Raw genomic sequence first — 16,666 nt, 5'->3', positions numbered from 1 at the left:
ATATTTTGTGTTAACATTCTGTAATGTATTCTGCACCTCATTCTGCTATACTTTATCATTTTCCAAATTTTTTTTAACTCCCTCAATCTTGTTTAGAAGAATGATATTGTTGTCTTGCAATATTTTAATTTTGGCCGGGTATAGCATAGTGGTAGTGGCTTGAAAGCCTGCATTAATCAACTGCATACACCAGGGGGCCATAGCTCTCCTTTTATTTAAGGTTTCTGCAGAAAAGTCCTGGAATAGCAGTATTCATTCCTTATTTATTTCTACAATAGCTTTTTTCCTGTAACATGATAATATTTTCTGTTTGAACCTGGTAATTTAAGTATTTTATTAGAATTGGTCTTTTGGATTTTATAGTGTTGTCTTTTCTTAGATAAGTTCCTAGTCTGTGGACCCTTTCCACTAGGATCGCTGAGGTTGAAGGGGGCATATCAAGAATCTGTTGCAAAGTGTGTGTAGCAAAATACATGAGATCCGCATAATCCGCAGTCTCTGGTAGTCCGACTATTTTAAGGTTATTTCTCCGTAACCTATCCTCTAGATCATCTATACGTGACTGTAGAGTTTCTATTGTTTTAGTTTGTATATTAAGTATATTTTGTTGAGTGTGTTGTTGGTCATTTAAGTCTGATATTCTGTTTTCTATTTCCGCAAGTCTACTAGAGATCTGTTTAAGCTCATTTGTTAGAATTGAGATCTCTGTTTTAACTCCCTCAAATTGTGAGAGAAAAATATCCGAAATTTGTTTAATCAGATTATTAGTGTCTATAACAGCATTGGAAGTGGATACATATTCCCCAGAGCCTGAGTCTATGCTACCAATACTTGTCCTAGCTTTTCTGTCTTTTATTTTTTGTAAAGTTTCTTAGTGTACTGAACAGTATTATTCAATTAGCAAAAAAGACACACAAATCCAGCGAGCTCCCATCCAAGAATGAGGGTTTAATACATGCGGTACACACAAAAATATATCAAGTAAGCAAGAGGTAAAATATTTAAAAAAAAAATTGAGCTAAAGATGCTATGGCTCAAAGCTCCTGCCGGTCTTACGCGTTTTGGGTGTAGAAAAAGCCTTAATCATAGACCATATTACAATATCCGGGAAGCACCCTTTTAAAGCTGTCAGAGCCTCATCAGGGTTAGCAGCTGTGAGTAATAGCATATAATTAAACCACTAAAAAATCAGACATAGAACACCAACCTCTTAATTACAGGATAACTACTCATTACATGTGTGTACAGAGAAATAAAGAAAAGCCAACCATATGTGAATATGCAAAGTAATGATTTTATCCCTAATACGATAATAAGCTTTAATCCTATAGGGAGATAATATATTGTTATACATTCTAAATGAAATAATATAGCAATTCATTACATATGTACAAAAATTAATAAACAAGTAGCTAACTATAAGCGAATACTCTGTATAACATTTGTGTCCCTGTAAAAACAATAAAGTACAAACATTAGGGGGTCTAATGTCAGTCCCCTACTTAGTGAGTAACAAAAGCCAGTAATTTTTATGAAACAAAGGAGTTCTGAATATAATTTAAATTTAAACTTATAAATTTACATAATTCACAGATTATCAATTTGAAGGACATAGCCTAGAGTCACTCCAGTAATAACAAAAAAACTCTATTGGGTGAAGGTAAAAACCCCTAAATAAGTATGGAAAATATATAATGTAATATAAAGCCTAGTTTTTCCAAGAATATGCTTATCTTGGTCTGTGCAAACTCTGCTATGTTTCAGACTCATGTTCAGTCAAAGAGTACCACTAAGCTTTATAAAGAAGATTTAATAATTAGAGATTACACAATCCAAAGGTAGTACATTAAAGTTGCCAGTGATTAATAATATCACCTGATGCATTGAAGCATTTTGGACGTCTAGTCCGCAGAGTAAAAATCCAAAAGGCCTCTCTGTGAAAGAGTTTTTGGATTCTGTCTCCTCCCCTAAGGGCATTCATAATGGCTTCAATCACTTGCCATTTGAAACATTTGACTATTTTATTGTGGACCATTAGAAAATGGTGTACCAAATCAGAGACATTAATTTCTTTGTCTATATTGTTGAGATGCTCTCTGATACATAACCGCACCTCACGTGTGGTACACCCCACATATTGCTTGTTACAGTCTGTGCATTCTACTAAATAAATAACATAAGTAGTCTGACAATTAGTACAACCTGATGAAAAAAACACCCTTTGGGTTACTTTCGATTGAAACCTATTAGTGACAGTGGTATGGCTATGCAGCCTGAGAAGTGGCACTTAAAGTGACCCTTGACTGTTAGCCAACTACTTCCACTTGAGGTGGCTTTTCTTATCATCCTGGGTGCCAAGATATTACCCAGGGTGCGGCCCTTTCTAGAAATATAATTGCAACCTTCTGAAACTAGGTTTTTAAGGCTGTCTTCTCCTGTCAATACAAGATGTTTGCCTTTGATATTGCAAATTTCTGTGAACTGTGGGCTGAAAGTGGTAATAAAATTTGGTTTAGAACCTTCAAAATTTCTATTTAAAGAGACCTTATTTTGTTGAAGCATAGTCTTCCTGTCCATCCTTTCTACTTCTGACAAGGCTCTCTTAATTATTTTGGAGTGATAACCTCTGTCTTGGAGTTGTTTTTTCAAAGTATTAGCTTCTTTTTAGAACTCATTATCTGATGAGCAATTTCTCTTGAGCCATATAAATTGGCCTTTAGCCACCCCAAAGCCAGTATGTTTGGGATGGCTCGATCTCGCATTTAAGATTGTGTTGGACGTAATCGGCTTTCTATATAGTGTAGTTTCCACCTTAAGATTATGAGGATCACCTATCAAATAGAGATCAAGGTATGGTACCTTTACTTTGTCAAAGCTTGATGTAAATTGGAGATTAAGATCATTGGCATTAAGCCTCTGGTTGTGTTCCTGTCCACACAAAGAGCAAGTAATCAATATATCTCTTGTATGACTGAATCTTGCTCTTGTGTGGGTTCCTGTCTCCAAAGACGTGGGATCTCTCCCACTAGCCCATGAAAAGATTTGCATAGGCTGGGGCAAACTTTGCACCCATTGCGGTCCCACGTCTTTGGAGAAAGAAAGATTCACCAAATTTAAAATAGTTATGACTCAAGAGAAATTTCAAAACTCTCAGCAAATATTGTTTTAATTTTGCATCATAGTTGCTATACATGTCTAATGAAGCTTTTACGGCTTCCAGGCCATATTCATGCGGGATACACGAATATAGTCCCACCACATCAACCGTAATCCAAGAACAGTCGGTATTCCAAACCAATTGTTCCAAATTATTAAGCAAGTGTGTGGTATCCTTCAAATATGAGGGCAACTGAAGGACAATGGGCTGCAGGAGAGATTCCACCCATCCAGAGACTCTTTCAAAAAGCGAGCCTATACCTGAAACTATAGGCCCCCCTCTCATCTCCTTCAAGGATTTATGTGCCTTGGGGAGGTGATGAAAACTTGGAATAACTGGAGTTGTAACATTAAGATAATGAAATGTGTCTTGGTCTAAAATCCCCTCCTGCAGTCCATCATTCAGTAAATCTAAAAGTAGTGCTTTAAAAGCATTAGTTGGATCCCTCGATAGTGTAAAATATACTTCTGTGTCAAAGATCTGTCTTTCTGCTTCCTTTATATATGCTAATTTATCCAGTACCACAATGCTTCCCCCCTTATCAACCTGGCGAATAACAATTTCCTCTCTTTTCCTCAGTTTTTCTAGAGCAAGTCTCTGTGTCTGAGTGAGATTTGGGGGAGCTGCATTGTGGTATTTGGATAACTGTATTAGGTCTTCTTTGACCGGTCTATGAAAAGCTTCCAAGAAAGGACCCCTCTCTTAAGTGGGGTAAAAAATTGACCTTGGTTTGAAACCCACATGATTAATTTTAACAAAAGGGTTCAAAATATTGGATTCATGGTAAAGATCATGGAGAAGAAGATAATCACACGCTTCCCCAAAATCTATAATTTCCATAATTGGGGGGAGATCAGCATAGTTGTCAGGGGGGCTAGGAACATTACCAGATGTTTCATTTATGTTGTCAGGGGGGCTAGGAACATTACCAGATGTTTTATTTATGTTATTACACCCTTTGTTCCAAAATATTTTTTTAAGAGTAAGGTACCTCACCAGACGGTTCACATCAGTAATCGTCTTGAAAAGGTCAAAGGTAGCACTGGGGACAAACCCAAGGCCCAGACTCAGAACAGATATTTCATTGTTACTGAGTGTGGAGCCTGAGAGATTAATGATTATTATATATTGTGTTTGTTGTACCTCCCTCTTCCTCTTCAACCCCTGCGACCTCCTTCTGTGCTTCTCCCTCTTCCTCCTCCCCCTTCTGTTTCCATCCCCACCTGTCCTAAAGGGTATTGGTTGGGTTGTTGAGTTTTTAAACATGGTTTAGTAGTAACACTAAGTGTCAAAGAATCACTATCATCATCATTGAGGAATTCCCTCCGTCTAGTATCTAAACTTTCAATTCTACTAGGTGGAAGGTCAGGTTTGACATGTTGTATCTTAGCACCCTATTTGGGTCTGACTATTACTTCACCTTCATCTGATAGGTCACTAGAACCACTCCTAGCAGAGTGAACTGTCTGTTCTGTGTCACTATATTCGGAATCTGGAAATGTAACTCTCTTTTCTAAACCTACAGTTTTTGATTTATTATTAGACCACTTTCTTCTTTGTCTATTCTTTCTATTGGACATTTGCCAATTGTAAACTTTATTATTAATATAATCTTCATTGTCACGGTTAAATTTTCTTAGTTTAAAATTATCCAATTCTACTCTAAAGTGATCCACACTTTCTTTGAGCACCTTATCTAGCTCATCATACTTCGGATGTTCTAAAAAATCATTTAATTGCACCGGAACACCAGCTAGTTCCTCCATAACTTCTATTAATGGTTTGTCTTTAAATTTTATAATTATCCCCATTAACACCTTGGAAAAATCTGAGAGTACCCCATTCCATTCATTAATGAAGTCATAATCATCCACATGAAGAAGGGAAACTTTTTTAGACGGAGCCCCTGGGTATCATTTCAAGTAGGAGGTAGTTCTCCAGGGCCCTCTTGTCCCACCAAATCCGATATTCTTTGATTAAAGTCTTTATCTTTACGAAAAAAGATCTCACTAATGTCCAGAGTTTCCTGTTGTCTAATAAAGGTGTCTTCAAGGGTTAATCTATTGGTGTCAATGTCAGTCAGTGGTTGCTGTGAAAAAAAAGCTCATGCTGTCCCTTAAATGTGTGTACCGCTGTGTGAGTAATTCTCACAATATAAAATTAAATGTCCTGATGCAGCGACTAGCATGTAGGATAAGGTTGAACCCACACAAAGGAATAAACACAAATTAGTATCAAAATAGAAAAAAACTCATTTGCTCGTGGGCTCTAAGCCTATATCTGTATGGCACTCCTTAGTGACACTTAAGTCCGGAAATGGGGCCCAGTAGTTGTGAATAAACAGACTTTGGCGAAATCATATGTCCGGAGCTGGCTAGGCTTTTAATCTGTAATCACTTCAATATAACAGATTCCCGACCATAATACAGCAATCATACTATATGACATTTATTATTCAATTAGCCTGCAAAACAGGGGCACTTTAATTGATTACATTTTTTTGAGACCCTATATTTGTAAAATATTTACCATATTTTGATGGTAAACATTGCGCCGTTTCTACGCCCGCACCTCGTACTTCATTTAGCTGACGAACCCGGCTTCTTCCTATAGTTGCGTGCCCCACAAGCTGGACACCATGAAGGGCGCACAATGATTGGAAGAAGCCGGATTTTGCATCGCTCAGCTAAATGAAGTACGAGGTGCGGGCGAAGGAACGGCGCAATGTTAACCATCACGAGATTGCAAATATTTTACAAATAAAGGGTCTTAAAAAAAAATGTCATCTATATGAAGGTGCCCCTGTTTTGAAGGCTAATTGTATATACTGTTCAGTACACTAAGAAACTTTACAATCATTTTAACAAGACAAAAAAATAATAAAATTCCAAGTATTAAAATAGTGAAAACAGTTATTTATAGAAGCATATAATATTAAACTCACAGGTTTAAAGAAGAGGAAAATTTTTTGAGGAAGTTGTGTATGTTTATCCAAAATATGTTGACTGTGGTCCTCTTTTCATAATGCATTTGAACAGTTTTTCACCACTAGAGGGTGTTAGTTCACATATTTCATATAGATAACACTGTGCTTGTGCACGCAAAGTTATCTGGGAGCAGGCAGTGATTGGCTAAACTGCAAGTCTGTCAAAAGAACTGAAATAAAGGGGCAGTTTGCAGAGGCTTAGATACAAGATAATCACAGAGGCTAAAAGTATATTATTATAACTGTGTTGGTTATGCAAAACTGGGGAATGGGTAATAAAGGGATTATCTATATTTTCAAACAATAAAAATTCTGGTGTAGACTGTCCCTTTAAAATAAAGATTATGTTAAAAAAATGGTATTTTAGTTTCTAAAGATGGTTCTCAAACTCATGGTACTGGTAGCGCTGTGTGCATTCATGGTTTGCCAGATGTTTTCTTATATTTTTGTAAACAACTCGGTTTTATTTATAAAATGCATGTTGCTTCTTGAATACTTCAGGCATTGTAGTATCCTTTTTATAACCCACATAATAACGCATATATAACACAGCTTTACGTTCGTCTAAGAACTCTGGGTTGAAGGCAAATATACAAATGTATCACAGAACCAACTCGAATAACTTCCTACTACGTTATTTACAGTACTGTCCCTCCCTCATACAACATACCCTGCCTTTAGGCACATCTGACGCAATTCATTGGTTGCATCTCTTTCAAGTACACCAATCCTTTACATGGGAGCGGGTGAAATCCCTTTTCATTGGGTGATTCATACAACACGCGCCTGCGGTATGCTATTGGCAGATTTTTGCCTGCTACGCAGCCGTTGATTGGACGAACAGTTTAGGCGGGTATAGTAGGTTTGAAGTTGGTGTAGTAACGGTCGCCGGCTTTAGTAGGCTGTTGGAAAGAGACAGGAGAGGGTCTAGTTAGTGAGAGTGATCTATCGTCTTTTTGTTTTGTTTCAATTCCTTACTAGCGGAATAAAACTACCAACATGGAGGTCGAACCATTAAGAGTAAGTCCAAAATTTGCCAAGCGTAAATTGTGTAATTATTATCAATTGTCTTGTAAGCTCTAAAATATCCGCACAGTATGGGCTTTACATGCCATTGGCTTATAAAGGGAAATATTTAAATGCATATGCAGTGGGTTATCATATTTGGTGGTTTTGTGCAAAATATTTTTTTTGTAACATACAGTCATGGTGTGATTTCCTGCGGTTGATAGTTACTCGTTTTAATGGATGCCCGAGTACTTTTACGGCTGTCCATTAATTTCGTATATATATATATATATATTTTTTACAGACTTAGTCTTCCGTAAATGATAAATTAACATAAGCTGCAATAAAATGTAAGGGGTAGTTATCTGACACAAGCTAAACGTCAAAATAAAAGGACCGGTGGATACAGTAGATTTGCATAATAACAAGACAATGCAATAATACTTAGTCTGAACTTCAGATGAATAGGTTTTTTTTTCTGACAGATTTGTCTATATCCACTCCTGTATCATGTGACACCTATCAGCCAATCACAAATGCGCATATATATGTGTGAATTCTTGCACATGCTCAGTAGGAACTGGTGATTCAAAAATGTAAATATAAAGACTGCACGGTTTAATGGTAGTACATTGGAGTTGTTTAAAATTGCTGCTCTGTCTGCATTGTAATAGTATAATTTTTACTTGAATGTTCCTTTAAATTTCATGAGCAGATTTGATTTAGAACATGTTTTCAAAATTCGACAAGTTAATTTTTTTTTCTTTATGATCCTTTGTTGAAACTGTTTCCACCGCATCATACTGAAGTTCATGAACCTCTACATGTTTTTAGGCATACATAGTAGCATAAAGGTTTAGTCCTCAAGATGTAGACACTCGATCCTCCCTCATTATTCTGTCATGAAAGAGCTGTTTTAAAGGGACAGTTTACACCAGAATTTTTGTTTTAAAAGATAGATAATCCCTTTATTACCCATTTCCCAGTTTTGCATAACCAACAGTTATAATAATATACTTTTAACCTCTGTGATTATCTTGTATCTAAGCCTCTGCAAACTGCCCCTTTTTTCAGTTTTTTTTTGACAGACTTGCAGTCTAGCCAATCAGTGCCTGCTCCCAGATTACTTCACGTGCACGAGCACAGTGTTATCTATATGAAATATGTGAACTAACACCCTCTAGTGGTGAAAAACTGTTAAAATGCAATCTGAAAGAGGCGGGCTTCAAGGTCTAAGAAATTAGCATATGAACCTCCTAGGTTAAGCTTTCAACTAAGAATACCAAGCGAACAAAGCAAAATTGGAGATAAAAGTAAATTGGAAAATTGTTTAAAATTACATGCTCTATCTGAATAATGAAATTTTATTTTGGCCTAGACTGTCCCTTTAAAGGGACAGTCAAGAATAAATTAAACTTTCATTATTCAGATAGGACTTTTAATTGACTTTCCAATTTACTTTTATCATCAAATTTGCTTTTTTCTCTTGGTATTCTTATTTTAAACTAAACATAGGTAGGCTCATATGCTAATTTCTAAGCCTTTGAGGGCTGCCTCTTATCACATGCTTTTTAAATCTCTTTTCAACACAGAGACAGAAAGTACACGTAGGCCATATAGATAACACTGTGTTCAGGCACAGAAAGTTATTTAAGACAATACAATGCTAAATTTAAGACAATAGATAATAAACAGTCAGTCATGTGATCAGGGGGCTGGAAGAAGGTTCCTAGATACAAGGTAATCACAAAGGTAAAAAGTACATTAATATAGCTGGTTATGCAAAACTGGGGAATGCGTAATAAAGGGATATCTTTTAAAACTAACAATTTTATGGTTGACTGTCCCTTTAATAAAGGATACTAAAAAGAAACATGTAAAGTTGATACACAACATGCAAAATGCTTATATTAGGTTTACATTTCACTTGTAAAGCCTTTTGGATATCCTTTGTTAAAAGGCAGTTTTTTTAAAGACATTATTCTGATCTTATGGTATCCACTCATGAAAGCATGCAAAGTTCAATAAAACAAAATAATGTTCTATATTTGAATGTTTATTAAAATTGTATATACTGTGATTCTAGAAAGCTTAATTTGTGATCGGAGTACTTTGCCTAGTTTTAAGCACTGCTTACCACATTGTTAGATATGAGTTGTTACCTACACAGAAGCCAGACGTGAGAGCGGTGTTAGAAACAGGAAGAAATCTAGAGGATGCAATTAAAGTCAAAATTACTCATGATTCAGAGCACACAATTTTAAACTACTTTTCCGTTCACATCCATTATCTAAATATCACCATAGTTTTATATGCACTTTGAAGCAACAGTTCCTTCTGAGCATGTGCAAGATTTCAGTGTTGACCCATGTTGCTGACATGGCCATCAACCATCAAATACAGGAGTTATTATTATGAGCATGCTTTACATGTGATGAGTGCTGGTAGTCCTATACATGATGGTCATCAGTCCATGCACAAGATGTATTTTGCACTTTCATATTGGGAACGTGGAATGCTTTATCTACAATGGGGGTGCAGGAAAGACTATTCATTCCTCAAAGCAGTTACAAATCCATCAACAGAAAAGAATCAATAGTATGCAGGTATTAAATGGTCAACAAAAGTTCATGCTCTAATTAGAGCATGTCATTTTAAAACTAGCAACCTTGCACTACTATGATTTAGCCCCCACAGTATAAGTATAAATCAGGATCTGCATAGCGTTGCTTATCCTTTTTGAGGTGTTTAAGATCATGTGATCATTTTTTTACTATTATGGAAAGTTCCTATGTAAGTTGGGAAGCTGGCACTGGGCCTGTTTTCTTACAAAACTGAAGGCAGCCTTTTTAACCTATTCTAAACTGCTATAATCCTTTAATACTTTTAATTATGTCCCAACAATAACTGTCCCTTTATTCCCACTAATTTTCAGCCAAAGTTGACTATTGATTTGACCCAGAGTGTCCCGTGAAATCTAAGTCTCTGTAAATGTTTATTATTCCAGGGCTTGCCACTTATGTGAAAAGGCTGTTATGGTCACAAAATTACATGCTCTAACCTACAGAGGACAGCTGATCCAATCAGCAACGCTAGTTGCTCAAGTCAGCAGTAGACGGACACAAAATATTTTTTAGGGAATAGACCAATGTTTCCATATAAATATATTTAGAATAACCAAGATTTGTATTAGTCTTAATTTAGGTCAGGTTTTGAGAAATGTGTATCAAATGTCTGAGAAAAAATATTTAAGTGCCATTGTTAAAATATTAATTTGATTTTTCATTTTGCTTGATATCACAGCCTATCGATGATAACAAAACTGTGGTGGGGAAAGTGAAGAAAAGTGAAAACAAGCGACTTTCTGTTGAGAGAATCTATCAAAAGAAAACCCAGTTGGAGCATATATTGCTCCGTCCTGATACCTACATTGGTTCTGTAGAGCCTTTGACACAGGTAAATGTCGGTAAACCATTTTGTCCTGTCTGACTAAAATTCTGTTCAGTTTTTTTTCCTTTCCTGCCTGTCTTCAGTAAAGACATCTGTCAAAATATAAAACCATGGGACAAACGTCGGATGACAGGATAATTTCAGCATTGCTTTCAGATTAGACAAGAAAGTAGCTGTGGTTCATTACAGCTATGTTTTGAAAGCAGAAGAGTACAATAAAATAGTGTGCAAGTTTCTGCCCATATGGACTTTTTATGAAACTAACTTTTTTTACAGTTTACTTTGATAAACAACCAGTATTACTATATATATATATATATATATATATATATATATATATAATCTCCAGATATTGTTTTTCTAAACACACATTAGTGTTAGATTTATTTACTGTAATGTCAAAGGGATGTTACCCAAATGCCAAATAACTTTATTTAAAGTGATAATGCAGCATATTTGTAAAAGCAGAATAGAAAATCACATGTCCATGTGTAAAATAGGAAGATATTTCACCTATTTCCTCAGCAGCCACATTCCATTATAAAGGAACTTTAATTAGCCAATCACATTATTTGTCCCAGGACATTCAGTGGTGGAGCATGTATCTGGAAGTTTACTATGTATCTCACAAGATTATGGTGAAATCCCATGAGATCACAGAAAAATTGTGAATTCAGCACTGATATTGATAGGCTGTTTTTTCACCACAAGATGACTGTAGCTGATGGGTAACTACTCATAGCACTTGATGATCATGTGATATTTTCTAGCCAGCTTTTAACAGATCTGCTGTATCAATTTCGAGTCATGGGTAACATCCTTTTAACATGCATGTTTTCTTCTGATGTGTCAAGTTTCACATCTGCTGTATTCTCTTTCTAGCAAATGTGGGTATATGATGAAGAGGAAGGAATAAACTGCAGAGATGTAACATTTGTTCCTGGATTGTATAAAATTTTTGATGAAATACTGGGTAAGTTTTATTCACACACCTGCGCTATAGATTTTTTTGTAATTGCTTGTGAGAATTTTAAATTTAATAAAATTTGTTTTTCAGTTAATGCTGCTGATAATAAGCAGAGGGACCCAACAATGTCTTGCATAAAGATTACAATTGATCCGTAAGTAGCTGGAGTTCAGTAACTTGCAGTTAAAAATGTTGTGTTAACAATTCATCTCTAAATTTGTATTTTTTTCTGATTAGAGAGAATAACACTGTCAGTGTGTGGAACAATGGGAAAGGAATTCCTGTTGTTGAACACAAAGTAGAAAAGGTTTTTGTACCTGCTCTGATCTTTGGACAGCTGTTGACCTCAAGTAACTATGATGATGAAGAAAAGAAAGTTACAGGTGAGTTGAAATGTCTACATTATTCCTGTCTTACAGAATGCTGCTTACTGTATCTTTGTCTGCACCTGCATCTTTCCTATCGATACTTTGTACTTCATACATAAAGGCAAATGCTCATTAAAGGGATGTTGAAGTTTTTATAATCAGATCCTGAATGTTAGTGATATTTTAGATGGACTTTAATTTCTAAAATGCAAATAGGTCTTTATTTAAAACAACAAATATTACCTTTCTGGTTACGGTACTGTCTTAGGATACTATGTATACAAAAGTATTAAAAGGATAAAATCTTAAAGGGACACTGAACCCAATTTTTTTTCTTCCTTGATTCAGATAGAGCATGCAATTTTAATCAACTTTCTAATTTACACCTATTTTTTCTTCGTTCTCTTGCTTTCTTTATTTGAAAAAGAAGGCGTCTAAGCTCTTTTTTTGGTTCAGACCCATGGAAAGCACTTGTTTATTGGTGGGTGAATTTATCCACCAATCAGCAAGAACAACCCAGTTTAACCAAAAATGGGCCGGCATCTAAACTTACATTCTTGCATTTCAAATAAAGATACCAAGAGAATGAAGACAATTTGATAATAGGAGTCAATTAGAAAGTTGCTTAAAATTGCATGCTTTATCTGAATCACAAATTAAAACATTTGCTTTCAGTGTCCCTTTAAGGTTGCATGTTTAAGCTGTATTAGGACATATAAATATTGCCTAAATTACATAAGATTGTGTACACTTGGTCCTGTCCACTCTCCAAACTGTCCCATTTTAGCGATACAAATTTTCCAAAATCCAAACTATTTCGAAATAAATTTGATAATAAATAAATTTGTTTAAAATTGTATGTCTGAATCATGAAATGCATTTTTGGGGGTTTTATTTCATTTTATGGTTTCACCTTATCTCACTGTCCTGCGGCAAATCGTTATGGACCGATATAAAACAGAATATCCCAACAAGGCTGTGTGGGTTTCCACCCTGCTCTGTTTACACAAACTGTTTTATTGCCCAGTTTATATTTTTTCTCAATCTGTTTTCAGCAGAAGACAGAGATAAATATAAAACTATTTCAAACATGGCAGCACCAATTACTTTACATAATCTAGAGTGCTAAAACTAAACCTTTACATTTATAGATTCAATATTTAACCAGTTAATGTTAAAAATCTACATATCCTTGATTTGAATAAATCATATCTAGCATATATTTACTGTTTAATATGGAATATGCAATACTAAGTGCCAACTACCAGGAAATGTTTACAATCACTTTAATTTCTGAATGGTGCAGTTCAAAGTTTGGCTTTGGAATCCACACTATTATTCATCAAGAGGGACACTTCATTCATAAAATACTCTTCAGTCTTAAAATTACCATTTAGTTATCGCAAACCTTGTGCATTATCTCCGCCCGCATCTCGTACTCCATATCGATGCATGCCCCATGAGCTGGACGCCAAAGGGGGCACGCAACAATTGGCTGAAGCCAGATAAGTCAATTACAAAAATAAGTATGCAATGCGGGCGGAGGAACATCACAATGTTTACGACTTCTAAATGGTCATTTATTTTTAGAATTAATGAAAGTCCCCCCCCCCCTTTATAATGAATATTTATAGATAGTGTGGATTCCATAGCCATCACTTTAAGATCATTTTCTGATCTCTATTGGTGTAAGCAATTTGGAAGAAATATTCGATCTTGTTTAAAAATGTCACAGCATGGGTTACACATGCATAAAGCATCACCCTTGTGTGCTTTAGAAAATATATAGGTTGATTGCAACTGTATTGCTGGATAGGGACATATTTTAAAGTAGGTTTGTTCAGCACTTCAATATTAGAACAAAAATTCTAATTCAGCTTAAGATATTTTAAAGCATGTGTAACATAAGCACCTGCTGTGCTTAAAGACTTAAAAATAATGCAAGCATCTTTTTAGGTGGTCGCAATGGTTATGGTGCCAAACTATGTAATATATTCAGTACCAAGTTTACTGTTGAAACTGCGTGTAGAGAGTCCCGGAAGGTCTTCAAACAGGTATTTAGAATAATCCAATGTACTTCCCATATCTGCTGCATGAGATTTATTTAGTGCCATTAAAGTTTGTGTGCAGTGTTTGTATTGAAATATTTTACTTTAAAATTAAAATCTTTCAGAATCAATTTCTTTCCAAGGTGGGAGGCTGAAAGTTATTGCATGTAATATTCCTTCATAAAGTAGTAGACTGTCTGCAATCAATGTATCAAAATATTTTAATTGTATGATTATAAATTTGTTTACATTTCAACTCTGGAAAATTATACTAGAAAGTGTTCCAAGACTAGTATTTAGTCAAGCCACATTTAAAGTGATGGTAAACTCTAACTTAATCCTATTACTGTTATGTATGTGTCCTAATTTAAACATATTAACATTTTTGTCTTACCATTTATATGGAGAAAAAAACTTACAATTGATGATTTTATGTTTTGCTCCATGGTTACCTAAACTTTAATGTTCCTTTGCATCCAAACAGTAAAGCGCGTTAGCTGATGGGCTTACTTATGACAGCGGTACACACATGTGCAATGTAGCTCACTTCATCACGCTCTTCCCATCAGGAGCGTTTGAAATCGACCCACAATTTGCGTGTGCTTTAGGTACCCAAACACTTCACCCTGATCACGCCAAAGTAAACATTGAATCGGTCGAGTGATTCATAGTTTACTTGATCTGTGCCAGTAAGCATATCACATTATTTTTTTTTTTTAACAATATACGGATCACATTTTTACTTTTATTTTTTATTTTTTTATTAATGAACCGGAATTTATTTTACATTTATATTCTTCTTTAATATATATAATTATGGTCTAGAATGAAAATTATGGGGGTGGGGCTAATAAGCGCTATATGATTAGAAACTGAGCAAAAAAGTACAACACAGCATTTTTTTGTTGCAGTTCAGATATTTGATGTGTTATTACACAGATGTACAACAGTGGTGTTTACCATCACTTTAAATTTACTTCTGTTCTCAAATTTACATGGTTCTCTTAATAACTTTTTTTTTTTTTAGGTAGTAATTTATGGCCAGGGTGTCTGCAACAGTAATGGTGGGCACAGTGCTGAATATGTGGACACAACTGTATGATAGCATGGAAATAAGTCCCAACAAACTATGTCAAGAGAAAACAGTAAATTTGAGAACAGAAGTAAACTTACCTGGTTTTAGTTTAATTTGACTTCTGTGATCATTTGGCTACAACCCTAAAAGCAAAAACTCTCGCAGTAGAGTAGCAGCAAATATTAAGAACATAAAATGGAGGGTTTGCTACAGCTATTGGCCTAAATAAATCTTGTATATTTGTATAAGGCTTTTTATAAAAGGGACAGTTCACCCAAAACATTTCTCCCCTTTAAATTGTTCCAATTGATCCATTTTACTTGCTGGAGGGTATTAAATTGTTTACAAGTAGCTCCTTTACCCCTATTTTGCATTTGAAATGGCTAATTTAGCCTGTGGTAACCCCATCTAAACTGAAAGTTTCTATTCTGATGTCATGGCTATTACTAGCATAAGTAAACACAGCCAGTAGAATAAATGAAACTCCCAGTGGGGTGCAGGATAGCATGCTCTATCTGAATTCCGAAAGAAAAATTTGAGTTCAGTGTCCCTTTAAGTAATAAAATGATTTTTCATTGTTCTCTTAAAGGGACACTGAACCCAATTTTTTTCTTTTGTTGTTCAGAAAGAGCATGCAATTTTAAGCAACTTTCTAATTTGCTCCTATTAATTTTTCTCCTATTTTTCTCCATTCTCTTGCTATCATTAATTGAAAAAGAAGGCATCTAAGCTTTTTTTGGTTTCAGTACTCTGGACAGCACTTTTTTATTGGTGGATGAATTTATCCACCAATCAGCAAGGACAACCCAGGTTGTTCACCAAAAATGGGCCGGCATCTAAACTTTCTTGCATTTCAAATAAAGATACCAAGAGAATGAAGAAAAATTAATAGGAGTAAATTAGAAAGTTTCTTAAAATTTCATGCTCAATCTGAATCACGAAAGAAACATTTTGGGTACAGTGTCCCTTTAAGTATTGAGCTTTGGTTTTCCCGACATATAAGATAAAGCAAGTGTATGTACACAGTGATAACATAATGAGATTTTAGATTACCTGAAACTCAACCCATTTCAATAGGCTGTGGTTTAAAAGCACAAAACCAGCTACTTCATATACACAAAACGGAAAATTTCTCATACATTTTATACTTTTGCGTTTCTCAGATTCTCGTCATTCAGTAAACACTTCATTTTTACATTTTTTTTTTTTTTTTTAACAGACCTGGACAGACAACATGTTGAAAGCAGGCGAAGCAAAGATTAAACCTTTTGATGGGGAGGATTTCACCTGTATCACTTTTAAGCCTGATCTGAGCAAGTTCAAGATGGATGTCTTGGACAAGGACATTGTTGCCCTTATGTCTCGAAGAGCCTATGATGTTGCTGGGTCTTCAAAAGGGGTGAAGGTTTTCCTGAATGGGAAAAAACTTCCTGTAAGTGACTATATAGACTGCTACCCACCCATAATAAAAATTATTAGTTTGTGAACCCATAGTGTGTAGTAAGAACTTTAAACATATTACTCCTATCACTGTATTGTGGTTTGTTCACAGCAAGTAAAGGGACATTAAACTTTATATGTAATCCTCTAAAATATTTAAAGGGGCA

The 16,666-nt window shown here is 35.2% G+C and overlaps 1 protein-coding gene across 1 annotated transcript in view; it reads left to right on the top strand.

Annotated features, from left to right (window-relative positions):
• The first annotated feature begins 7,028 nt into the window (after nucleotides 1-7,028).
• Nucleotides 7,029-16,666, top strand: part of TOP2A (DNA topoisomerase II alpha) — a 129,183-nt gene continuing 119,545 nt past the window's right edge. Inside the window, exons 1-7 of the mRNA XM_053698397.1 lie at nucleotides 7,029-7,163; nucleotides 10,455-10,607; nucleotides 11,484-11,574; nucleotides 11,659-11,722; nucleotides 11,806-11,951; nucleotides 13,893-13,990; nucleotides 16,279-16,491. Coding sequence (XP_053554372.1) covers nucleotides 7,143-7,163; nucleotides 10,455-10,607; nucleotides 11,484-11,574; nucleotides 11,659-11,722; nucleotides 11,806-11,951; nucleotides 13,893-13,990; nucleotides 16,279-16,491 — 786 coding nt within the window. The 5' untranslated portion in view covers nucleotides 7,029-7,142. The remainder of the gene's footprint in view (nucleotides 7,164-10,454; nucleotides 10,608-11,483; nucleotides 11,575-11,658; nucleotides 11,723-11,805; nucleotides 11,952-13,892; nucleotides 13,991-16,278; nucleotides 16,492-16,666) is intronic.

The sequence above is a fragment of the Bombina bombina genome, chromosome 1 (genome assembly GCF_027579735.1).
Source record: "Bombina bombina isolate aBomBom1 chromosome 1, aBomBom1.pri, whole genome shotgun sequence".
NCBI classification, from domain to species: Eukaryota; Metazoa; Chordata; class Amphibia; order Anura; family Bombinatoridae; genus Bombina; species Bombina bombina.
The sequence above is the reverse complement of the archived record's forward strand: the minus strand, read 5'-3'. Positions and strand labels throughout refer to the sequence as shown.